Source organism: Acomys minous, assembly GCF_964271855.1.
Source record: "Acomys minous genome assembly, chromosome: 4".
Lineage (NCBI taxonomy): Eukaryota > Metazoa > Chordata > Mammalia > Rodentia > Muridae > Acomys > Acomys minous.
The window spans coordinates 47,483,818-47,509,269 of NC_140486.1; the positions used below are offsets into that span (position 1 = coordinate 47,483,818).

General features: G+C 47.2%; 2 protein-coding genes across 14 annotated transcripts in view; one reads left to right on the forward strand and one right to left on the reverse strand.

The window, feature by feature from the left end:
- The first annotated feature begins 1,045 nt into the window (after window positions 1–1,045).
- Window positions 1,046–12,834, forward strand: GNPDA1 (glucosamine-6-phosphate deaminase 1). 2 transcript variants are annotated; one of them, XM_084780347.1, is made up of 7 exons: window positions 1,046–1,134; window positions 1,846–1,975; window positions 4,888–4,989; window positions 7,202–7,384; window positions 8,388–8,572; window positions 9,968–10,142; window positions 11,289–12,834. In XM_084780347.1, exons 2-7 carry the CDS (start codon window positions 1,852–1,854, stop codon window positions 11,387–11,389), a joined length of 870 nt encoding a protein of 289 aa, XP_084636473.1. In that variant the 5' UTR covers window positions 1,046–1,134; window positions 1,846–1,851; the 3' UTR covers window positions 11,390–12,834. The 2 variants fall into 2 exon arrangements, with proteins under 2 accessions (XP_084636473.1, XP_084636474.1); XM_084780348.1 differs by lacking the exon at window positions 1,046–1,134 and adding an exon at window positions 1,509–1,721.
- Window positions 12,574–25,452, reverse strand: part of RNF14 (ring finger protein 14) — a 36,124-nt gene continuing 23,245 nt past the window's right edge. For 11 of the 12 annotated variants that reach the window (XM_084780343.1, XM_084780345.1, XM_084780344.1 and 8 more), the window contains one exon: window positions 21,715–22,986. In XM_084780343.1, coding sequence (XP_084636469.1) covers window positions 22,929–22,986 — 58 coding nt within the window. In that variant the 3' untranslated portion in view covers window positions 21,715–22,928. Of the gene's footprint in view, window positions 15,960–21,714; window positions 22,987–25,452 lie in introns of those variants that run through there. The other variant, XM_084780336.1, reaches the window with a different exon arrangement.

The window sequence follows — 25,452 nt, forward strand, 5'->3', positions numbered from 1 at the left end:
TTCGAGACAGAATTTCTGTTTGTAACAACCCTAGTTGTCCCGGACTCACTTTGTAGACCAGGCTGGCCTTGAACTCACAGAGACCCACCTGTCTCTGCCTCCCAAGTGCTGGGATTAAAGGCATGCGCCACGGTGCCCACTAATAAATCTTTTTAAAAGACTGCATCTTGTTCGGAAGCTACAAAGTTTAAAGCCAGACAAGCAGACGGGAAGTAGGGTGGACATGACTCACATGGACCTTCCTTACTCTCCTTGTTCTGACTTCCGTCTCTGGCCAGCTCAGGAATTTCGACATAAGTAACCAACCCAACTGCCTGCAATACTCTCATTCGTGAGAGGCATCACCAATGAGATTACTAACGTGACAGTGAGTTGTGCCTTTTGTCCAGCTTCCTTGTGACTTGGGCATTCGGAGCCCTTTGACCGCTGTCCTTTCTGTTCCGCTGTGCAATCACAAGTTTGCACAACCATACCTTTAAAAAGTCTCCTTTTCGCCGGCCGAAGTGGCACACGCCTGTAATCCAAGCACTCGGGAGGCAGAGGCAGGTGGATCACTATGAGTTCTAGGCCAGCCTGGTCTACATAGCGAGTTCAGGACAGACAAGACTACACAGAGAAACCCTATCTCAATAAACAAAACAAAACACAACAACTAGTGTCCTTTTCAAGGTCAGAATTATGTGAATAAGAAAAAAAGCACATACTTTCCCTAACAGCCAGATTTAGCTGCAGATTAAGCTGTGTCAAAGGCCCCAAAGCACACACCGCTCAGTCAGACAGAATGCACCTCTCCTAAGGCCCGCAGCCGGGCACCTTGTCCAGGCCTTAGTGGACAACCACCCTGGCTGCTGCTGTGTCTGTGTGCCCACCACCCCAGGCTGAGGGGCACCGCGGGCGCACAGTCAGCAGCCAGAGTCATTGTCCACCTTGCACTTAACATCTAAGGGACACACATCTGGCCTCCTTCCCCAGGTCAGGAAGCCGCATTTTGCGGTCCCAGGGGGCGTGGCCCGGCAGGGCAGGGCAGGCCCTGAGTCAGCTGGCGGCGCGCGCACCGCGTGACTGGCGCCCACGTGACGCGCGCCGACCCGGCCACCAGTACTGTAGCCGCTGCAGCCGGGGGGAAGCGTGCGCGTAAGTGGGAGCGACCCCGCCACCGCCACCCCGGAACCTGATCACTGGCAGGCCCGAGGGGCGACGCGAGCGCAGTCTGGGAGGGGGACGCTGGGCCGCGCGGACAGACGGCGAGCCATTAATCCTCCTGCCGCAGGGTTACCTGTATCCCTTGGTGCTTTGGGGGGAAACTAAAGCCCCTGAAAGCTCTGAAAAGCTTGGAGGGCGGGAAGCACCCCCGCCCTTCCCCATGCCTCGCCTCGTCCTCCTCTAGTACCCCAAGGTGACCTCGCGGCACTTCAGGTAGCAAAGGCAGACGAGGCAGTGGACCTGTCCTGGGTGAGGATGGACATGTGGGCAGGAGCAGGCCCGGCCGGTAGTTGGCAGAGGCCCGCCAGCTGTGTGCGTTGTGGCTCACGGGCGGCCTCTCTTATACCTTGCCCTATCCTGAAATCGAAGAGGCAGGTGCTGCTGACTCCAGCTCTACGCAGGAAGGAACGGGCCCAGAAAATGCTAGGGCTTTGTGAGGTCCTCCCCAGCCAGGGACCCCTCAGTACCGCCTCCTGGTGGTTGGTTCGCGGAGGCCCGCGACCCAAACCTGTTCACCGGTGAGCTGGGAGAGGGCTGTAGCTTGACTAAAGGAACTCTATCCCGTCCCCCCCCCCCCACCATCCCCAGCCTTTTCTGCCCCCTGCCCTAACCTTCATCCATCTTGTCATCTCCACGCTGCAGGACGAAATGAAGCTCATCATCCTGGAACACTATTCACAGGCCAGCGAGTGGGCAGCCAAGTACATTAGGAACCGCATCATCCAGTTTAACCCAGGGCCTGACAAGTACTTCACCCTGGGGCTCCCCACCGGTAAAGTGTGGGAAAGGGGGGGGGGGGCGGGAGCGGGCATCCAAATTGGGGGAGGAGGGATAGATGGGGTTACAGATGGTCAAAACAAGGTAACCATGACAGGTAGTCATAATAAAGTAGTGGGGGTGGGTCACATGACCTTTGGAAACAAAGGTAGGGTTGATTATAAATAACTTTTAAAAACAAAGGCACGATTGCCATTCCTGGAACAGGCAGTAAAGAACCATTGTAGTTAAAGTCGCAGGTGGGGCTTAACGCAGTCCTTGAGAAACAGCAGCTTAATCATAAACAGGAAGGAACCTGGTTTGTCTTTCGTATAAGATGGCTTTTAAACCTAAGATGGCGGCCGGACTTCCATCCTAACTCAGCCTGGGCACTCTAAGGCATTCCTTTTATGAGATAACTGTTATCTGCATACAGGGGCTACAGTCTGAGTTCTGGTGGTCATGGGAGAGCTAAGAAGTTAGTCATAACTTAAATTTTCTCTAAAGCTTGATTATAAACCCCCAATGTCTTCTGAAAAAAGCCGTAATGTTACCTTTACAGGAAGATATGTTGGCCAGGTGCCTCAAAAATATCCTAAATATTTCTTTCACAGTTGGGGAGATAGATTGGCCTTAGTGGTTTTGTCTGACTAGAAAAAGGCCTTCAAACTTTTGCAGCAAATAACCTAGCAGTGAAATATTTCAGGCTTCGCTATTGTAGCTCATTCTGCCACTGTGGGTTGGGGGAATATAGTCACAGACAGTATGTGTGTGTGGCTATATGCCAGTAAAACTTTATAGACATGGAAGTTTGAATTTTGATGTCATGAAGTATTCTTTTGATTAAAAAAAACCAATTAAACATTTAAAACTATCTTGGGCTGGAGAGATGGCACAGCAGTTAAGAGCAGTGCTGTTCTTGCAGAGGACCCGAGTTCAGTTCCTACACCCTTACCGGTATGCTCACAACCTTCTGTCTCTCTACCTCCAGGAGATTCGGAGCCCTCTTCTGGGGTCTGCAGGCACCTGCGCTCACACACAGAGTCTCACACAAAGATATACATAGAATTAAAAGGAAATCTTTCACTAGGTAGTCTTGGCTAGCTAGACCAGACCCGGCTCAAACTCGGAGGTCGGGCCTGCCTCTCCCCTCAGTGCTGGGATTAAAGGTGTGTACTACCATGCCTAAAGTGAGTCTTTTTAGCTGCCGAGTCCCCTCTCCAGCCCCACTCAGTAGATAAGTTTTTGAGTGCCTGCTGTAAGCCAAGCAGTTAAAGTTCCCGGGGATAAAACAGCAACATTTTTAAAAAAGAAAAGGAAAAAGGGGAGGGGCAGAGAGCATAACTACCTACTTGTTAAAGCTTAAATTATAGAGGGAAAGACAGCGTAAACAACTTAATTAGCAAAATGTAGAGTGTTTTAGAAGGCAGCAGGAAAAAAGCGACCCAGGAGAGAGGCTGGGAGTAGCTTGGGGGAGCTGTGTCAGATGTGGTGGCAGAGGAGGTCTGTAGAAGGCTGCATGGGGCACAGCCTGAAGAAGAGACTTGGCCTTGAAGTTACTTGAAGGAACAGCATGGCCTGCAGAGAGGACGGTGGGTGCAGAGGCCTTGAGGTGAAGCCTAGGGCGGGCTTGGCAGCCTTTGTGAGCTTGTTCATCATGGGGCAGAAGGATGACAACAGAGGGTTTTGAGGAGGAGGAGTGACTTAGTTGGATGAGGTTGATGATTTTTTCCCCCTTTCAAATATTCAAAGGAACTGAAATCAACAGTATAGTACTGTTTGTCCATATTCACCAGTGAGCACCTTGGCACATTTGCTTTTTTCCCCTCTGGCTCTTGTTTGCTGTATACCCATGTTGTTTGTTGTTGGAACCACGTAAAAGAAAGTTCCAGACACCCTGACACTTTAAGTCTTGCAGCCCTTACCTCCCAAGAATGAGGGCATTTGTTCACAGGCCCCATAACCACTGTAGACCCAAAGACAGGTCTGCCTCAGCATTCTGCAATATCACCTAATACAAAACCTATATCGGAACCTTTCCCTGGGAGTCTACAGTAATCATGTATGGGTGGCTAGGTTTATTTGCTTGTTTTCTTCCAAGACATGGTCTCTCCGTGTAGACTTGGCTGTCCTGGACTCACTTTGTACACCAGGCTGGCCTTGAACTTACAGCAATCCACCTGCCTCTGCCTCCTGAGTGTTGGGATTGAAGGTGTGTGCCACGACGCCCGGCTGGGTGACTAGTTTTTAATTTCCTTCTTGTCTGTAGACATGGCTAGGGAGTACTCCATCTTTAAGCCTTCCCCTTGACTACACGCCCATCTGAGAAGGTTAGTTTTAAAGTAACCCAAAATCCAATCAGGGTTCTTGCATCTTGTTTTTTTTTTCTTCTGCAGCATTGCTGGAGATGGGGCCCATCACTGAGCCATACCCACAATTCAGCTCTTCAGCCCTTTACTCTCTTGTGCTCCTCCTCTTTTTGTGTGCTTACCTGCTCATGAGGCTCAACTCAGGACTTTGCTGTTGTTCTGATCCGTCTTCCCTGAGCTCTGAAGCGCAGGGTGGCCCTGTCACAGCTGACAGCCTGGCTGTGTCCCCATTTCCACACAGCGGTCTCTTCTAGGGCACTTACCTCTGTCTTCCTGTCTGTAGCCCTGTGTCTTGCATGCTATTAGAACATCCCATCAGTAATCAAGTCTGGCCCTCGCTCAGGTACTAATCGGCGACTTCTGTCAGCTGTGTGGCGGGTTCCCGCGGGACCCTCACTGCCCCGCCCCCTGGAGCGTACAGCCACCGAGCATGGAGTAGATACACAGTGGATGGGGCTGGCACATAGTGGGCCCTGCAGATCTGACACGTCCTTCTCGGTCCTCCTGGGAGCTGAAGGATGTTTGTGGTTGTGGTGACGTTCCTAACTGCTCCTCACAGGGAGCACCCCACTTGGCTGCTACCAGAAGCTGATCGAATACTATAAGAATGGAGACCTGTCCTTTAAATACGTGAAAACCTTCAACATGGACGAGTACGTGGGTGAGTGTCTTTCGTGTTCTTCTCGATTCTAGGGGACTCACGTTCCTTCTCTCCCCGGCTCAGCCTTGGGGAGGAGTGGCTGAGTTATTGGCACTTGTCTCTAACAGCCTTGCTTGCCCGCTGTGAAATGGCTCTTACCTTAGTAGCTGGGTTAAAAGATGCTGTGGGCGATGCAGAAGCTTCTTGTGCAAGCAGGCATTTTAGCGAATACTTGCTAAATAAGAGGGTGCACTTCCCCCTCTGTTTGGTCCCCAACTCCATGCCATTTCTCTCTGGAACCCCTGCCCATGAGAGCCTGGGATCCAGGTTCTGTGTCTGGACAGTTTTCCTTTAGCTGGTCTCTCTGCCAGGTACGCTTGGCGGAGGCCGAGACTTGTGCCCTTGCTCTTCTGTCACCTCTTCTGTCACCCAATCATTTTGTGATGGTTTCGTTTTAAACATTAAAAAGCAAACAAACAGAAACCTGGTAAGATACATAAGCATTTACCGTCTTCAAACCTGGGTGTTTTGAAGTAGCCCAACTACTAGGGCCTAGGGAAAGGGTGGGTAAGGCAGGGGTGCTTTATCCCAGGTGATTGAGGGCAGCCTGGGAAACAGAGACATTTCTGCCTAAAAAGCACAAACTCAAGACTGGCAAGATGGCTCATTGGTTAGGAACACACGCTGGCTTTAACCCCAGCACTGGGAAGGCAGAATTAGGAGGATCTCAGTGAGTTCAAGGCTAGCCTGTTCTACCTAGCAAGTTCCAGGATAGTTAGGATTGCATAGACTGTGTGAACCCTCACCCCTGCCAGAAAAAACACACTGCTCTTGCAGAGGCCCAAGTTCAGTTCTAGCACCCACCTCAGGTGGCTTACCTGTAATTCCAGCTCCAGAGGATGCAACACCCCCTTCTGGCCTCCAAGGGTACTACACTCACACGCACTCACGCCCCCCCACCACCGCACAGGACATCTTTTTCTTGAGCACTTTTTAATGTACAGTTGACGAAGTCTTGAATGCCCTCACTCCACCCTGAGACTCCTTCCAGAACTCTCAACTCTGCAGAGCTGAGACTTCCTGTCACACAGCTTCCTAGTTCCCCCTCTTTCAGGGTGCCAGAATCCACTTCCCCAGCATCTGGCTTCTCCAGGCATCTCCTGTGAATTTGACTATTTTTGCCTGGCTTTTGTGTAGCATGTTTGCAAGGTTCATCCATGTATGGTATGTAACAGAGTTTTTTTTCTTTTTTCTTTTGGTTTCCTGAGGTCGGCTCTTGCTGTGTAGCCCAAGTTGGCCTAGAAATTAGGACCCTCACACTTCACCTCTCGAGTGCTGGGATTACAAGTGTGTGCTCTACCACTGATGAATATTCTCAGTCTCTGATTTAAAATAAAAAAAAAGTTTTGAGACAGGTTCTCACTATTGCTGCCTTAGCTGGCCTGCAACTGACTGTGTTGATCAGGCAGGCCTTGAACTCCTAGAGATCCTCTGTCTGCCTTTGTCTGGGATTAAAGGCATGACTTTAAAGATAATTTTTGGGTTTGTGTTTGTTTGTTTGTCGGCTTATTTGTTTTGAGACAGGGTTTCTCTGTGTAATAGCCCTGGCTGTCTTGGAACTTACTCTGTAGACCAGGCTGGCCTCTGCCTCTCGAGTGCTGTAATTAAAGGCATGGGCCCCCCACTGCCCAGCTGACTTTAAATATTCTTAATATTGAAATTGTCTTTAAACAGCCTTCTGGCTATAAAAAAAAAAATAACAGTTTTGAGAAGCTCTGATACTCTCTCCAACCACTTCGTGCTTAAGCCGGGGCTCAGGTTTAGTGGGAATAATGGAGTGACTGGTGGGATGGCCAGCTTCCTTCCCTGTGGACTCAGTCCTGCCGCCCGGGGGGACAGGCTGCCTCCTGCTGCACAGTATCCCTAGACCGCAGCTTGTAATCATTTCCTGACAAAAAGGTGATGAGCTGGTGCTGGAGATCAGACTGAGCATCTCATGTGCCCGGCAAATGCTGCAGTGGGGTCAGAACGAGCTTTCCTGGTTCCCAGCGCCTCCCCCATCTGTAGCCACAGATAGTGGCCATGGCTGACTGCACACCAGCTCGGTCTGTCTTAGCTACGTGGTGGAGGGTCAGCTGGGCAGTCTCCCAAGTGACCCTGAAGCCAGTGTGGTCTCCCCGGGAGGAGGGCTGCGGCTCAGTCTCAGGTGAGTGAGTGTCCCCTGACCCCACAGGCCTTCCTCGAGAACATCCAGAGAGCTACCATTCCTTCATGTGGAACAATTTCTTCAAGCACATTGACATCCACCCTGAAAACACCCACATTCTGGATGGGAATGCGGCTGACCTGCAGGCCGAGTGCGACGCCTTTGAGGAGAAGATCCAGGCTGCGGGCGGGATTGAACTCTTTGTTGGAGGTGAGGTGGCACGTTCTGCAGTGCATATCCAGGCCCGGGCCTAGAGTGGCCACAGTACATGGGCAGGAGAAGGGGATGCCATGTCCACCCCCATGTGGCCCCTCAGTGCTGGCAACACTGTCTGTCACCATGTGCGGCAGGGAAGGGATAGAGTGGGAGCCCCAGGTCCAGCCTCAGCCCTGTTGCTCAGGAACTGTGACCTGAGGAGTCTTCTTTCTGATGGCCTCAAGACTGCCTTTCCAAACAGCCACGTAACCTAGTCATAGACTCTGTAGTTCCAGAAGATACTGTTCGGTCCTTGCATGTTGTCATCAGTTGAACCCCAGGCCCCAGAAACATGGGGAGAAGGTGGGAACTTGGGCTCTTGTCTCTTGGACATGTGCTCTTATTCCCCTGGGCTGCTGACAGTGTCCACACGCTGTCATGTTAGAAGTCACCTTGGGCTTAAAGTTGGATGGTATCTTACTCCTTAATCTAACTCCTATAAGAGAAGGAAGAGGGCTGGGCACGGTGGCAACGTCTTTAATCCCAGCACTTGGATGGTGGAAGCTGGTAGATCTCTGAGTTTACACACCGAATTCCAAGCCAGGCGCTCCGGCGCACGCCTGTAGTCCCAGCACTCAGGAGGCAGAGGCAGGTGGATTGCTGTGAGTTCGAGGCCATTTTGGTCTACAAAGTGAGTCTAGGACGAAAGAAAGAAGAAAAGAATAGTAGTGGGGAGGGCAGAAGTTTGCAAGTCCTGAGCACTTTTAACTCTGGGCAGGAGGGACTTGTACTTCCTGAGTCCAGGGTGGGGGGAGCTACTTTACACAGGTCAGAAGCAAATTACCAGAGTCTGTGTGTGCCTCAAGTAGATGAGGTGGAGAGGGAGGTCACATGCTTGAGGTAGACCTGAGTTAGGGTACAAATGAGAAGAAATGCAGTTTTCAAAGATTTTATTCGGAGCAGAGGAGACTGAAGTTTTCGGTCCTTGGGGCTCAGAGCTGCTCTGCCATCTCTGCAGGCATCGGCCCCGATGGACACATTGCCTTCAATGAGCCGGGCTCCAGTCTGGTGTCCAGGACCCGGGTGAAGACTCTGGCCATGGACACCATCCTGGCCAACGCTAGGTTCTTTGATGGAGATCTCGCCAAGGTGCCCACCATGGCCCTAACCGTGGGTGTAGGCACTGTCATGGATGCTAAAGAGGTAAGTGTTCAAAGCTCAGTCTGCAGCCTCTGCTAAGGTTGGGCCAAGTGTCAGTCTCTTGTACATTTTAAGCCGTACAGGCACCAAGTATGCATTCTTACTAAAGACCAACTCTTCATAACTAAAGATAAATGGCCAGCTGGTCTTGACACTGCTTCTCCTCCAACTTGGGGGTGAGGCCATTCCTGGGGTCTTGTCTGTGTCTTAGGGGCCAGGGCCTGGCCATCTCTGTTAATGCACCCCTTTCACACAGCTTGTGGGGCAGAGGCTCTCAGCACCACTAATGGAGGAGTAAGAATTTGTACATGCCCAGGTACTGAGCGGACACTTTTGGTCTCTGTGGTTAGTCACTGTTTGAAAGGGCCCCTTTCCTGCAGCCCAAGGGTGCTGCTACTCCGTAGTCCTGTGCCTGAAGGCAACAAGGCAATAAAAAGTAATTAGAATGTTTTGGGATGATTTTAGTGAGTTTTCTCCTAGAAAATCAGACATCATTTTAATTTTATGTTTTGTGGTTCCAGTTTCCTTACTGTGTCTGAATTTTACTTTTTCTTATTTTTCAAAATCATGTATCTCATGTGTGAGTCTCATGTGGGGCCCAGGGGTAATCTCCTTGTCAGGCTTGGCTGCAAGCACCTTTACTTACTGAGCCACTCGCTAGCCTGTGCGTTTGAATCTTGAAGCATTTTCTTTCTCTTTCTGAGGTGTTATACTCAGTGAGAAATGGCTGTAGATGTTTACTCTCCAGTCTCTTTGCTCAAGTCTGTAAGCAAGCATCTAAATCAGAGGAAAGGTGGACGTTAGTGAGTTGTGGTGCCTGGATTTCCACTGGGTGGCCTGAATCCGTCCCTCAGGGTCTGCTTGCCTCTTGAAAGCAGGAGGGTTTGGAGGCCAGTCATACCAGAGGGCATCTGCCCTGAGAAAGGACCAAGGACAAGAAATAAGTTGGCATTTGTCTCCTCTGCCTTTAAGAGCAGTAGTGCATTCCTTAATCCCAGCACTCGGGAGGCAGAGGATCTCCTGAGTTCAAGGCCAGCCTGGTCTGCAGATGGAGTTCTAGGCCAGGCATCACTACACGCTGTGAGACCTTGTCTCCCACTGGCCACTCTATGGGGGGAGTAGAGGACTTCAGACGGAAGTGGAGTCTGTAAAGCTGAGTTCTTTAGGGTCACCTCTCAGCATGCGTGTTCTTGGTATCTTAGCTCTGGAGTAGAGCCCTGCCTTTGCTTTCTATAACAGAAAACATCAGCACATTATAACAGTCACATTAGCACTGTCAATGCTCTGACCTTGAAAGAGAGCAGACACAGGGACAGCCTTCCTGAGAGTTAACCGTGGGGTCTGCCATGGCTGCCCAAGCTGCGTGTCTCCATCACTGGCCTGTTCTCTGACCCTCAGGTGATGATCCTCATCACAGGTGCTCACAAGGCTTTCGCTCTATACAAAGCCATCGAGGAGGGCGTGAACCATATGTGGACTGTGTCGGCCTTCCAGCAGCATCCCCGAACCGTGTTTGTATGTGACGAGGATGCCACTCTGGAGCTCAAAGTGAAGACAGTCAAGTATTTCAAAGGTGGGGCTCGGGCAGTGTACAAACCCCCAGGCAGGCTTTTGGGAGGAAGGATGGATGACCTGACTTTTGTTCTGGGTTTTATGTCATTTTTTAAAAATTTATTTGAGTCAGGGTCTCGCTTTTGTAGCTCTGGCTGACCTGGAACTAGCTTTGTAGACCAGGCTGGCCTTGAACTCACAGAAATTCACCTGCCTTTACCTCCTAAGTGCTGGGATTAAAGGTGTGTACCACCACACCCTGCACCTATTTTATTCTTTATTTTCACTCTGTAGCCTCCAAATCCTGTCTCAGCCCCTTGAGTGCTGGAATTAGAGGCACTACTACCACACCCGACTTATTCCGGATATTTTAATCCACACCTATGGTCTTTTGTGTATATGTGGACGTATGTGATCTATGCATGTTTGCATGCGATGGTATACCTGTGAAGATCAGAGGGCAAGTTTGGAGTTGGTTCTTTCCACCTAACTTTATATGGGTTCTGGGGACCAAACTTTGGTGACCAGGCTTGTACAGCAAACACCTGTACTGAGCCATCTTGCTAGCCCTCCTCCTGTGACCTCAGTAATCGTCAAAGTGTACTGCTCCATGGTATGGTCATTCCTCTTTCTGTCCTTGACTGGAAGGGTCTGTTTCTGGAGATGTGTTACTGGGGAGTCAGGGAGATGCAGTCACAGACCATAGCGCTGTGGTAACCCTGCAATACATGGAGCCTCAAGCTTTTTCCATCAGACCTTGTACAGGCATTCCTCCATAGCTGGGGCACTAAAGCAGCTCTATGGGGAACTTTGTTTCCTTTAAAAGGATGCCTGCTAGAGCAGCTGAGAAGATAGCTTTTTCTAGAGTGCCTGCCCCATAATTGTAAAACCCCAGTTTTAAGCACTCATCCTTATTCGTTAAGCAGCTAAATTAGAATTTGCCCTTTGCTAAAAAGAATAATCTTTACACAGCCCACTCCCACAGTGGCAGGGCTGACAGAAGTTGTGAGCCGTTGTCCGTCGCTCCCCAGAAACCAACTATATTCAGTGTTTGGAGATCACAGAGCTCGAGGTCTGCTCTAGGCCTCTGGAGAACCTCATGGTGTTCCTCTTGAGACCTGTGGAACTTTCACCTGCATTGACTACTGTTTGCTTTAAATTTTTACAGGTTTAATGCTCGTTCATAACAAGTTGGTGGACCCCCTGTACAGTATCAAGGAGAAGGAAATTCAGAAAAGCCAGTCTGCTAAGAAGCCATACAGTGACTAGCCTGTGCTGGGCATGGCACTGAGCACCTCAGAGGGACGGGCAGGCCTTTCTGGAAACTAGGAAAGTAGAATTCCTTTTCAGTCCACTGTGGTTGCTGCAGATCCTGGGCGGGGCACCTCTGTCTGCGGACTTTAGCTATGGGGAGCACTGTTTGTAACTTTGCCCCTCCTCCTTCAGTGCTGGGGGTTGAACATGGGGCCTTGCACATGCCAGGCAAGTGCTCGACTGAGCTATGTTCCCAACCTTCTGCCCCCTTTTCATGATTTTTTTTGGTAACTACCAAGAGAAGATCTCTGTCATTCATTGCCTGTCATTATACCCAAGTGAGGACTCTCGCTTTCCTCTCTGCCCCCACGCACATGGGCAGCACACTCCCAGGAAGTCCTACCTGGAAGCGCACTCTCGGGTGGGCAGGGATTAGAGCCTGTGCACTTCGGACATAGCCTTTTTGGAGTCTTGAGAGGCCCTCTTGTGCAGGGCTGCCCGTTGAGAATCTTTGTGAAAGAACACACTTCCGGAACCTGAATAGCGCACAAGGAAGCAGCCCTACCTGCTTGAAGCAAGCAGGGGAGAAGCCTGTCCCTTTCCCGCTGAGTGGATACTCTTGTGCTGCTGTCAACAGCTAGCCATCCTGTAAACAGGCTTTCTGGGTAGGATTTGGCATGGTGGCTAAGGTGGCTTTCCAAAGGCAGCCAACCGTGTCTTGTTTTCTCTCAAGATTCCAACAAGAGAAAGTGGAAGCCCTTTCCCCATCAAAGCAGTTTTTCTCACTGCAGTCTTTTTTGTTGTTTTGGTTTTTTTCTGGGACAGGGTTATTTGTAGACCAGGCTGGCCTCGAACTCACAGAGATCTGCCTTCCAAGTGCTGGAATTAAAAGCATGAGCCACCACTGCCTGGCCTTTCACCACATTCTTACACACTCCCTAGTGAGGAGGTCCACTCAGACAAGGCCATGGTTTCAGTGTTTTTTACCTAAGGTGGAGACCTGGCATCTGCACACAGATGCTGTGTTCTCCTACTTCCTCAGAGTGCCAAGCTTATACACACGCTCGCACCATCTCCTTGCTTAAACCACACTGTCATTCCCACCCCTGATGTTCTCAGAGCACCAGAAATAAAAATCTTCAGCCACTGTCCTTCAAGCCCCCTTCCCAGGCTCCTTTGCTCAGCCTGTCTTTATATTCTCGCTCCCTGTGGAGTAGTTGCTGCCTCCTCTTCTGTCTTTGTGCCTGTCTGAAGCTACAGGTGCCTATTTCCAGGAGAAGTTTTTCAGATCATGGCCCAGGCCCCTCTAGAAGTACTGTCTGGTACCAGCATTTTGTTTGTAGTTTTTATATGTGATTGTGATGTCATTCTGTGTTAAGCTAATGGATCAATTGACTTGTTTATGATGTGATATTTTCTATTAAATCTAGTATTTTCAAATAAAATGTATCACTTGCGGACTTTGACATTCTCCTGAGTCACTATTCTGTTGCTGTGAAGAGACACCATGACCAAGGCAACTTACAGAAGAAAGAACAGTTAACTGGGGACTTGTGTACAGTTTGGGAGGGTTAGTTCATCATCATGGCAAGGAGCGAGGCAGCGGGCAGGCAGTGAGAGCTTACATCTTAGCTGCAAGATGGAGGCAGCAAGGGAGAAAGACTGCCCCAGAATGCAGAAGGTTGTCTTCTGAAATACATTTGGGAAACCCCTGTAAACATGCTTTGAAGGGAAAGAAGAGAGCGTGGGTCACAGAGCAGGCTGCAGTCTAGCCTGGCTTGTTTTTCCTTGGCCCTGGGGCTGAGGATGGTGCTGTCTGGTAGCAGCACACAGGACCTGCTCTTCGCCCAATGCCTACCTTTGGAGAAACCTGAGTAAGTAACAGAAGGGTGCTAGGACAGTGGGAGTCAGTAAACTGTACTGGAAGCTTTGGGGGCTGTTTACTGTAGTCTACGGTTGGACAAAACTGAAAAAGCAAAATGAGTTTAATGTTTTGGGAAATAAAAGCTGCCACTGAACCCCAATCTCCACCAGGAGAGTAACTGAAAATCAGGTCATCAGCAAAACTATTGAAGATCAGGCTAACGCTGAGGCACCATTCAGAACTGGTAAACTAAGCAGCAGGAAAAGCATCAAATGAGGAGTGAACATGGCACCTATGATGGTCTGAATAAGGCTCACACATTTGAGTGCTTAGTCACCAAGGAGTAGCACTATTTGAGAGGATTAGAAGGATTAGGAGATGTGACCTTGTTGGAGGACCTAGGTCACTGGAGGTGGCTTTTAAGGTTTCAAAAGCCCAGACCATGCCTAGAGTCTCTCTCTGCCTGCAGATCAGGATGTAGCTCTCAACCACTGCCCAGTGCCATGCTCCCTGCCATGATGACAACAGACTCACCCTCTGAAAATAAGCAAGCCCTCAATTAAATGCTTTCTTTTATAAGAGTTGCCTTGGTCACTGTCTCCTTACAGCCACAAAACAGTGACACCCCTAAAAAAAACTAGTGAGAAATAAACAAAACATAGCATAGCTTTATACTCTATTCTCAAAGCAACTATCTGATCTCTTCAGTTTTAAAGACTAAAAAAGACTAAAAATTAAGCATGTGAGAAACAGTTGGAATAAACAGATGGGTGATACATTGTAATGTCTGACAATCTAAGATGTACACTGGCAGTCAGCTATTAAAAATAAGGCAGGGGTCAGAAATGCTGTTCAGTGGATGCTCCCCCTGCAGCACTGTAACGCTGACAGGTACATGTAAGGTTAAGTGAAGTCACTGACAGAGTATTCTGAATCAACATATCCAATTAAGGAGGTACAATAAGAAACCAGGAGCTGCCTTTAAATCCAGCACTCAGGAGACAGAGGCAGCTGGATCTCTGTGAGCTCAAGGCCAGCCTGGTCTACATAGTGAGTTCTAGGACAGCCAGAGGTACATAGTGAAGTCTTGTCTAAAAACAAACAAAAAAAAAAAAAAAAAAAAAAGAAAGAAAGAAAGAAAGAGAAAAAAGAAAGTGGGGGATGTTACAGGATATTTCATCCTATTGTGAACTGTGAAAATCTGTTTCTAGTTGTGGAATGGCTCAGCCCTAACACACACACCTTTAACCCAAGAGTTAAATAAAGTCAACCCTAGCTTAAGAGGTGGAGCAAGAAACCAGCTGACGGATTACACAGGAAGGAGGGACACTGAGAGAAGGGATTTAAGCCAGCATGGAGAAGAAGGAGCTTTGGGCTTTTGCCCTTTTCCTTTTGGGATTTGTGCTGAGTTGAAAGGCTTTTTTCCTTCAGGGGCATCTGCTGAGAAGGAAGGTCAGCTGGGTGCTTTCTCTGCCTCTCTGATGCTGGTTTCCACCCCTGCATCAGGCTCAGAGTCTTCACTGGGAAAGTCTAATGCCTGGGACTTTTCATTAAAACAAGAAGGGGATGCCAGGCAGTGGTAGCACACACCTTTAATCCCAGCACGCAGGAGGCAGAGGCAGGTGGTGGATCTCTGAGTTTGAGGACAGCCAAGGCTACACAGAAAAAAACCTGTCTCAAAAATCTCAAGATAGATAGACAGACAGACAGGGGAAGGAAGTTACTTTTCAAAACTTGTACTGATATAATTTGTATGCCAGTAAAATCTCCTTCCGATGTAAATCACGTGGCTTTAAGTTTGGAGTTGTGTGACTTCTGAGCCACATCCCTTTCCTGTTCTCCCTTTAGCTCCAAGTGACTATAGATGGGAGTTCTATCTGTGGGGTGTTGAAGGTTAAACTAGGGCGTTGCATATGCTAAGCACAGGCACCTTTCCCATCTCCTTCTAGAAATGTCACAAATAGTTATATGACATCTTTTGTGTTTGATTTCTTACACTAAGTGGACTTAGTGTATTTGAAGTTAGTTCACATGGCATGCAGCAGTAATCCACTCCTCTTCGTTGCCCAGCAGTGTTCCATTGTGTGATAACATTCTTTTATCCAGTCAAGAAAGGGCAGGAGAGATGGCCAGCAGTCAAGAGCACTTGTTGGTCATACAGAGAACCAGGGTTCGATTCCCATAGTCCCAGTTCAGGGGACCCAACAGGCACATACATACATTCATATGTGTGTGTTATGTGAGTATAATTTTTTAAAAGATTTATTATTTACACAGTATTCTGCCCACACGTGTGCCTGCCCACCACAAGGCGGCACCAGATCTCATTACAGGTGGTTGTGAGCCACCATGTGGTTGCTTGGAATTGAACTCGGGACCTTCGGAAGAGCAGACGGTGCTCTTAATCTCTAAGCCATCTCTCCAGCCCAGTGAGTGTATAATTATATATAATGTAAAATAAAAAAATTTAAAGGTTCAAATAGACATGAAAAACATGAGATAGGGAAAAAGGCGTAATGGTTACCAGTGAATAGCATACATTTGATGCAGCGTGGGACCTTGCAAAGATTTGGCTTCTGGGGTCTGTTCTCCTGGTAGTCCCATGGTAGTCATCCTGTATACTCAGGGCCTTTGTAGGTCAAGTGGGACACGCACTGTGGGCTTCCTGGAGAGAAGTGCGTCATACATTTGGGGCAGAGATCATGGTGGGCCTGAAATAACCTTAGAAAATAAAGATGCTTTCAATACGTGTGCAGCAGTGTTGAGAGGATGGCAGCCAGCTCAATGGGATTGTATTTTTCAGCTGCCAGACCAACAGTTTGGTTAAAACCGCTTAATGGCCAGGTGTGGTGGCATACACCTTTCATCCCAGCACTCGGGAGGCAGAGGCAAGTGGATGCTGTAAATTTGAGGCCAGCCTGGTCTACAAAGGGAGTCCAGGACAGCCAAGGCTACACAGAGAGACCTCGTCTCAAAAAATAAAAAAATAAAAAATAAAAAAATAAAAAAGAAAGAAAAAAACAAGGCTTAATGGCTCAGTGTATGGTGTAAGCCTTACTAAGTCAGGAGGATCTTAAATTCAAGGCTAGCCTGGGTCACACATCAAAACCCCTATCTCAGTAACACAGTTGTTAGGGACAAGCTCAATCTGTACAACAGTAAGCCTAATATTCGAGGTGTGTGGGGGCGCGTACAGACATTTCAGCAGGGACGGAGCGAATGTTTTACTTGGTGTAGTAAAAAGAGGCAGCATGGACATGTGTATGCCACCAGCTACTAAGTAACTGCTCAGTAGGGATGGAAATGGGAACTCAGCCCAAGGGCCCCCTACTCAAATGTTACTTACAAGAGCTATCCTCCCCATCATATAAAACTCTGCCCAACCCTCCCCTGAGAACTGCCTTCATGGGGACAGAACAGGCTGTGGCACGTCTTCAAGCTCAATAATTCTCCCTGGCTGTGTTCAGTCTACGGATGAGCTCACTAAGAACACTCACAGCCAATGTCTGACTTTTTTGTTTGTTTGTTTTTTAATTCTATGTGCATTGTTTTAAGAGTGTCAGATCCCTTGGAACTGGAGTTACAGACAGTTGGTGAGCTGCCATGTGGTTGCTGGGAATTGAACCTGGGTCCTTTGGAAGAGCAGACAGTGCTCTTAACCACTGAGCCATCTCTCCAGCCTTTGTTTTGTTTTTCGAGATGGGGTCTCTCTGTGATAGCCTTGGCTGTCCTGGACTCGCTTTGTAGACCAGGCTGGCCTCACAGCAATCCACCTGCCTCTCCCTTGCCTCCTGAGCGCTGGGATTAAAGGCATGCGCCACCACGCCCAGCTGACTTTTTTTTTTTAAAGATTATTTATGCAAGCCAGGCGGTAGTGGCGCACGCCTTTAGTCCCAGCACTTGGGAGGCAGAGCCAGTAGGATCTCTGTGAGTTTGAGGCCAGCCTGATCTACAAAGCGAGTCCAGGACAACCAGGACTACACAGAGATATTCTGTCTCGAAAAAACAAAAAGATTACTTACACAGTGCTCTGATTGCAATATACACTTGCACACCATAAGAGGGCATCAGATCACAGTATAGATGGTTGTGAGCCACTATGTGGTTGCTGGGAATTGAACTCAGGACCTCTGGAAGAGGAGTCAGTGCTCTTAACCTATGAGCCATCTCTCCAGCCTGCCAATGTCTAACTGTTAACTTTCTTTTGTACCTTGCTGACATTCCTATCCTTTCACGTCTCTTGTTATTGAAGACTTTAGTATGTTAACTACTTCTCTGTCAACTTAAAACCTGTATCATGTCTAAGTCTGGTATGCGTTGTGTCTGCTTCTCTTCTGGCATGGCTTTATATTGGAAACTAGACCTGGTGTACTGGGAACTTGAGCTAAAGCCAGAAAGCCTTTCATGCACTCATGTTACTTACGTGAGCCTGTGTCTAATGGTTGCTGTAGCAGTGCCTGAGTTTTCGTGCTTTGCTTTCTAACCCTGTGTTCGGGTTTCCATAAACATCCTAATAATGTCCAAGTCTTACTGCTGTCTCAGTGGTCATCAGGGTTCTCAGGCACCCTGTTGATGGCCCCTACTACAGAGGAGTAACATTCTAGAATCTTTTATTAAACCTCTTTTGTGACACCCCTCTCACCTCTGCCCCATCCCATTAGGTGAAAGCCCCTGGGCTGGGAATTTCCTAGCTTTCTTCCCCCACCCCTCCCCCATCCTTCAAGTGACAGGAAGGCCAGAGGGGCCAAAGGTCTACCAAAATAATAGTCCCTAGCCAGGCGTGGTGGCGCACACCTTTAATGCCAGCACTTGGGAGGCAGAGGCAAGCAGATCTCTGTGAGTTTGAGGCCAGCCTGGTCTACAAAGTGGGTCCAGGACAGCCAAGGCTACACAGAGAAACCCTGTCTCGAAAAACAAACAACAAACAACCAACAAACAATAGTCCCTGACCCTGACGTCAAGCTTCTGTCTGAGAACAAGGTTTGGAGTACTTTAAGTATGTTTCAGTGGCTCCCTTCACTTCCTCTGTCCAAAGCACAAGAAGGTGGACTTTCCTGGGTTCAAGATTAGGGCCAGTAGCTCTATTTTTATTGACACAGCAACTGCTGCCACCTGCTGGCTGTGTTCATAACAGTACTTGGGAAATGTGACTGCTAGTCAAATTTTTGACAATCATTTTCAAAGCAGGTAGCATATGCACAGCATTAAGGTTCTTCCTTAGTTACTCTCGGTAGAGACATATATGAGATTTATAATTTTAACTAGAATCTTCCACTACTAAAAATTACCCTACTTAGCCCTGGTGTGATGTTGCACACCTTTAGGTCCAGCACTTGGGAGGATGAGGTATGTGGATCTTTGAGTTCAAGGCCAGCCTGGTCTACAGAGTGAGTTCCAGTAGGGCCCACTACAGCCAAGGACACACAGAGAGACCCTGTCTCAAAATAAAAGGGGGAGGAGAAAGAGGGGGAGAGGAAGGAAGGAAAGAAGGAAGGAAGGAAGGAAGGAAGGGAAGGAGGAAAGAAGAAAACTAGAACAACCTTATACTGACCACGCTACAGATCTAGCCAGCCAGATCCAGGCTTTTCTGCTTGCTGTACCTCAAGACAGGAAAAGATGAGCCATGCACATCCTGGTCCAGCTGACATGGTGGGCTTGTCCTTTCACACCAACTCAGGACTGGTATGGGTTGACCCCTGTGTATTGATTCACTTGCCCAGTGTATAAATGCCATTTCTTCAGTAACTGAGCAGAGAAATAACAAGTAAAAACCTAAAACTATATACAAAGCTAGTGAAATGTCCTGAGTGGTAACTAATTTATTAAAGCTACAAATAAAAATAGTTTCACTGGCTTGCTCATGTTGCAGTTTTCAGCCTCTCATCAATCCAGATGCATCAATATATAATGAATATTTATCTATACAACTAATAAAAATGGGTGGGACAACTGTGACAGCCAAGAGGTATCTAAGGAAACAGGTGATTAAATGCAATGTGATACACAGAGATAAGAGATCCTGGAACAGAAAACACACAGAAGGAAAAAAAATTAAGAAAAAAAATTGGTCTAAGACATGGCCAAATAAGTGTTGGCCACTGATGGTACCATATCACTAACATATATCAACAATGGGGAAGCAACATGGGCTATAAAGCGACTTGAATACCTTGAATACCTTACCCCAACCGTTGCAGTTTGGGGTAAATTCCCACCCTACTTAAAGATATATATATATATATATATATATATATATATATATATATATATATTTTTTTTTTTTTTTTAATGTATACTGGTACTTTGTATGTACATCTGCACACCAGAAGACAGCATCAGACAGTTGTGAGTACTGGGAATTGAACTCAGGACTTTTGGACGAGCAGTGAGTGCTCTTAACCACTGAGCCATCTCTTCAGCCTTTCCACCCCTCTCCCTTGGCCCCCTCCCTGTTTTTGAGACAGGGTCTCAAGTAGCCCAGACTGGCCTGGAACTCACTACATAGCTAAGGCTGGCCTGGAACTCTATCTCCCACCTTCCCTCCCCAGTGGTGAGATTACAAGCATGTACCACCATGCTTTGTTTCTTCGTAGTTTTCTAGGAATCAAAAATTATGCTTCTTTTTGAAAATAGATTAAACAAAATACATCTCAGTTGATAAAGGCAAGCCAAAATCACACAAAGTGATGGCCAGTATTTCAAGAAAAAAAAAGTTATTTTGTATCTAAGGGTGTTTTGTTGCTTTTTTTTTTTTTTGGTTTTTCAAGACAGGGTTTCTCTGTTTCTTCTCTGTGTAGCCTTGGATGCCCTGGACTTGATTTGTAGATCAGGCTGGCCTTGAGCTCACAGAGATCCAACTGCCTCTGCCTCCTTGAGTGATGGGATTACAGGCATGGGTGTTTTTGTTTTAGTCCCAAGTATGAGATGTTAAACTGCCTCATGAGAAGGTGCGTAATTCTTTCCAGCTGGGGGACTGCCTTGTCCAGGGGCAAAAACATCCTGTTGTGGATTCTGATAGGGTATAAATAAGAGGAGAGAGAGAGAGAGAGAGAGAGAGAGAGAGAGAGAGAGAGAGAGAGAGAGAGAGAGAGAGAGAGAGAGAGAGATGCTTTGCATCATTTTGCATCAGTTGGCTTCACATTGCTTTACTACTTTGCTCCAATTCAAGACATTCCTAGAGAGAAAGGCTCCAGAGAACATTTGAAGGAAGCTGCTGCTGATTTGTGCTGTTGTTGCTGTTTGCTGATGTTGTTTGTTGTTTATCTGGACTGCTAGAATCTTGATGACAAAGAGTGGAAACACCCCAAGGAACTGAGTCCATAAAGGTCTAAGTCCCTTGTCCCTACTAACCTTCTTCCTCTCCTACCTAGGGTAGGTGGGGTGGAAGGGAGGTAAAGGCATTAAGGAATCCCCAAAAAAGTAGATTAAAAAAAAAAAATCAAAGCCTACAATATATTCAGGTGAGTAAACAAGTCTCAGACTAAACACGGCTAACTCATTAAAAGACACACGAGTGAGGGCTTTCCTGTTTCCCTCCTGACTATAAAGGCTTCATACTCACTTCTACAATATCATCAACAAACTGCACAGCAGCTCCAGTAAAGGATCACTATAATTTATCAAATAGCTCATGAACCAGAGCATGTCAGTGGCTACACTGAAACACCAAACTGAATTCCTGCTAATATTTCTCTCAGTGATTTACTTAGCAGTCATCTGATTTCCATTTCTTACCCTTGTTTTTTTGTTTTTTGTTTTTTTGGTTTTTTTTTCCGAAGACAGGGTTTCTCTGTCACTCTGGTTGTCCTGGACTTGCTCTTTAGACCAGGCTGGCCTCAAATGCACAGAATCTGCCTGCTTCTACCTGCCTGAGTGCTGAAAGTATAGGCCTGTGCCACTGTGCCTGGCTTTTCAACTTAATATTTTTTAAAAAATTTTATTTTGTGTATATGAGTGTTTTATTTGCATATATACCTTCATGCCAGAAAAGGGCATCAGATCACATTATGGATGGTTGTGAGCCACCATGTGGTTGCTGGGAATTGAACTCAGGTCCTCTGGAAGAGCAGACAGTGCTCCTAACCACGGAGCCATCTCTTCAGCACCCTCGACTTGTTTTTTTTAACTCTAATGATTATATAAAATGTGCTGGATGGAAACCCATGAAAAGAACATGTTCCAACAACATATGTGCCCTGAGTAAAAAGGGGAGGTGTGTTCTGGGACTCTTCCTTCTTAATTTAAGAATGTTGGGGTGTGGGTGGAGGGTCACTTAGTGGCAGGGCTCAGGCTCAGGCTCAGGCTCAGGCTCAGCATACTTGAGGTCTTGGGTCAATCTCCAGAACAAAAACAAAGAACAAAACACATCTGCTACAAACACAACACACACCAACCAACAGAACAAACATAAACACAAGTTAAGTTTAAATTTGATCAGTGCTTTGGTGACAGAATCAACAGGACATCTCTATTTCAATTATAGGACGATTTTAGATAATTTTTATTGTTAAGATTAAGCATCCTCATTGACAACAGCAGTCCATGCTGACAGTGAAAGCAATTCCTTAATTTTCAGTGTCAAAGTAGAAAACACATGTTCACAAGCTGCAGGTGAATTACTGTCCTTTCCAAAACATCCACTGAGTGACTACCACCTCGCTTACCGAATCATGTGGAAGACAGTTTTCCAAAAAGCCACTAAAAGCCAGAGATAGGAATCCAGTTGTCAAGCTACTGTTCTCACTCCACACACTGCAGTGTCGGGGGAGGGGAGGGCGCCCAATTCCTATAGGTGACCAGGCAGGACGAGTGTTCAGAAGGAAGGGCTGGAAGCGCGGTGCTGTACACAGGTGCCGCAAGCATTCACCTGAGGAGTATACTGGGCTCTTTCCTGTTCCAGCACAGGAAATAAAAGCACACTGCTGGAATCCTGTCCTTGTCAACAGAAGATGGGAGGGCAAAGGGAGAAAGTTGAAAACAAAATGGGACGAAGATACCTGACTCTGCATCTTCTCCCCAGGCAAGCAGGAGGAGCAGCTCTGAGCCAGCATCATTAAATTCTATATCTGGCTCTAAACAAGTGGACTCAACACACTATTTATAAATACTAAGTGACCCACAGGGCTTGAAGTACTACAGATAAATTTTAATGTATTGTTAGATTTCTGTTCTGACAAGCGGGAGATCTGAATGACACTTGGATATCTGATCAGTTACAGAGCAAAAGGGTTGCTCCAGAGAGAACTGACAGAAGTGAATGGTGTCCAGAGAATGGAGCAGGCTCCCACTACAGTGTCAACAGGGCCGCGACTGTCCCCACAGAACACAAAGTGCTCCAGCAGCAGCAGGCTTCTTGGACATGATCTGAAAGCTTAACTCTTGACCCTTCCCCTAACCTAAAGCTTGGGGAAGAAATAAATATTTACTTTTTAACTATCCACAGTTTGGGCATATTTAATCTCCTATAGTTTTCATTTCTGAACCTTTGGCATATAGTTTTATCAGATTTTGTTATGTGGAAAATGTACGTGCCTTAATCAGTAATACCAAAGGAAAATATAAACCCTGTCCTTCCTTGTACACAGGAGGAACGAACTTATGGCACCCTAAGTATCTTGAAAGGTCTCTGCGTCCTTGACAGGAGATCAGGGCAAAACATTCCATTTCTCTATTGTGAGCACAAGGAATGAGCTAGTCCTCAATTTCATCTTCCCAAATGTCTCCATTAACATCCACAGCGTGGAACAATCTGAAAGCATAAAAGAAGGTACAAATTTATGCAACTGGACAATACTGAGCATAATCTGTCCTTCCTTTTCTCAAAAACAGTCTATTCTTCTGGTAACATCTCTGCATAAATCTTTAACCATTTCATTAAGGAGGGTTGAATTCTAGGTCCCTCTAAAGAAGCTGTAACATTTTTGTGTAAGGAGATGGTATCAGCTCAGGACCCCCAAGACCATGTTCTCACCACAAAGGAGATTTATTTGATCCAGAGGAACAAAGGGCAGAGAATAAGAGACAAAGACTCCCAGCACTTGGGAGGCAGAGGCCAGCCTGGTCTACAAAGTGAGTCTAGGACAGCCAAGGCTACACAGAGAGACCCTGTCTCAAAAAACAAAACAAAACAACAAAAAGAGACAAAGACAAGAGCTAGAAGATGAGGTAGAAGAGGAAGTGAAAAGGGGGAGGGGAAAGGGGCATTTACCCCAAAGAGAAGGGAATGACGAAGTCAGGAATGGAGAGTCATATAGACTGAAGAGACTGACTCGTTCAGAAAGCAAGTCAGCCATGTGCTAATCTTCCCCCCCCCCCTCCACTGGTGGTATTTTGTCTTCTTTCCTTTATAATCTCTAAAGTTGGTGTGCTCTCCAGCACTAGCTTGCAACAGGGTTAGCAAGGACTAATTCCCTCCATTTCTCTTATACTCCTATCATGATGAGAGTGGGTTCTCCTCAGAAAGCAACACAGAAGAACAGCGGCGCTGACTTTAGAGAGCCTTTCAACACTGACCCACACTGCGTCAAAGAACTGCCTTAGACTGCTTTCAGATAACAAAAGGGAAAGCATACCTTGGCATGGATTAACTTTGCATGCATACTAACAGAAGGGCACCATCTGCAGTACATCACATGAACTATGCTTGTCAAAATGGATACTATATCTAATCAAACTTCCATCCAGATGTGACTTGTGGTGACAGCAAAGAGAGAAGACAGAGAAGCAAACAAGCTAGAAGATGTCAAGGAGACACAACTCCAGAGATGTCACCTAACAGTACAAGCTGGCCTAAACAAATAAGTGGCCCAAAACCTTCTATATTAAGAGAAAAGCCAGCTGCTCCGAATGAGTTATCACAATTGATTGTTCACAGTCAGTTACAGATTGAACTCCTGCTCTATACTTTGCCCCATCTCACTACTGCACTTGACTAGTCTTTCTCAAGCTGGGTGTGGTGGCGCACGCCTTTAATCCTAGCACTTGGGAGGCAGAGGCAGAGGCAGAGGCAGGAGGATCACTGTGAGTTCAAGGCCAGCCTGGTCTACAAAGCGAGTCAGTCCAGGACAGCCAAGGCTACAAAAAAAAAAGTCAAGGCTTTTTCCTGTCTTGAAAAAGAAAGGAAGGAAATAAACCAAACTGAACCTGACTTTAATAGGAATTCTTTTTTTTGTTTTGTTTTGTTTTTTGTTTGTTTTTCGAGACAGGGTTTCTCTGTGTAGCCTTGGCTGTCCTGGACTCACTTTGTAGACCAGGCTGGCCTTGAACTCACAGCGATCGGCCTGCCTCTGCCTCCGGAGTGCTGGGATTAAAGGCGTGTGCCACCACGCCCGGCTTTTAATAGGAATTCTGAATGGTAAGTAGGAAGGTGTTTTGCTTTTTTACTTTGTGTTGTGTGGTTGGGTACATATGTGGCAGTCAGGGGACAACTGTAGAGTTGGTTCTCTCCTTCCTTTTTTTTTTTTTTGAGACCAAGTCTATGTAACACTGGCTGTCCTAGAGCTCACTGTGTAGACCATTCTAACCTCAGACTCACAGATCCTCCTGCTTCTGCCTCCTGAAAGCTACTGTTAAAAGTGAGCACACCACCCCTGGCAGTCATTCCCTTCTTAGAGCTTCAGAGAAACACTCTGGTTTTAAGGGAGCTGGGGAAGGGGACTGAACTCATAGCTCCCACACATGCTAAGCATTTAACCCACCACTAAGCTACACCATGTCTTGTAGGCATTTCCTTATTTGGATATATAATGTAGTAATAGATTTACTTGAAACATTGTCACAATTTATCTTCAAGCAGTTTAGCAATGTCTCTGAGACAGTGGAGAGAGTAAGTCAGCGCTGTTGTTTATTCCTGCTATTCATACTGTAGTCTTTCAACCTTTCTATATGCTTAAAAATTTTTACCACAAAAAGGAGGAGTGAGCTGGGCATGGTAGAACACGCCTTTAATCCAGCACTCAGGAGGCAGAAGCAGGCATGTCTCTGAGTTCAGGGCCAGCCTGGTCTACAGAGTGAGTTCCTGGTCAGCCAAGGCTACACAGGGAAACCCTGTGTGGGGGGTGTGGGGGGGGGATTCAAAGCCAGGGTTAGCAAAATGGCCCATCAGAAAGACTTGCTTGTCCTGAGTTAAGAGTCCAAGGACCCATGGTAGAATGTGGTAGAAGGAAGTAACAACTGCTCAAAGTTGCCCTGACTCCACATGTGCACCAGGACACAA

Excerpts from the sequence above, each read along its gene's own strand:
- GNPDA1 (XM_084780347.1), top strand. The coding sequence starts at position 1,852 with ATGAAGCTCATCATCCTGGAACACTATTCACAGGCCAGCGAGTGGGCA. Across the intron at positions 1,976-4,887 it reads CACCCTGGGGCTCCCCACCG|GGAGCACCCCACTTGGCTGC; the intron begins GTAAAGTGTGGG and ends TGCTCCTCACAG. Across the intron at positions 10,143-11,288 it reads GACAGTCAAGTATTTCAAAG|GTTTAATGCTCGTTCATAAC; the intron begins GTGGGGCTCGGG and ends AAATTTTTACAG.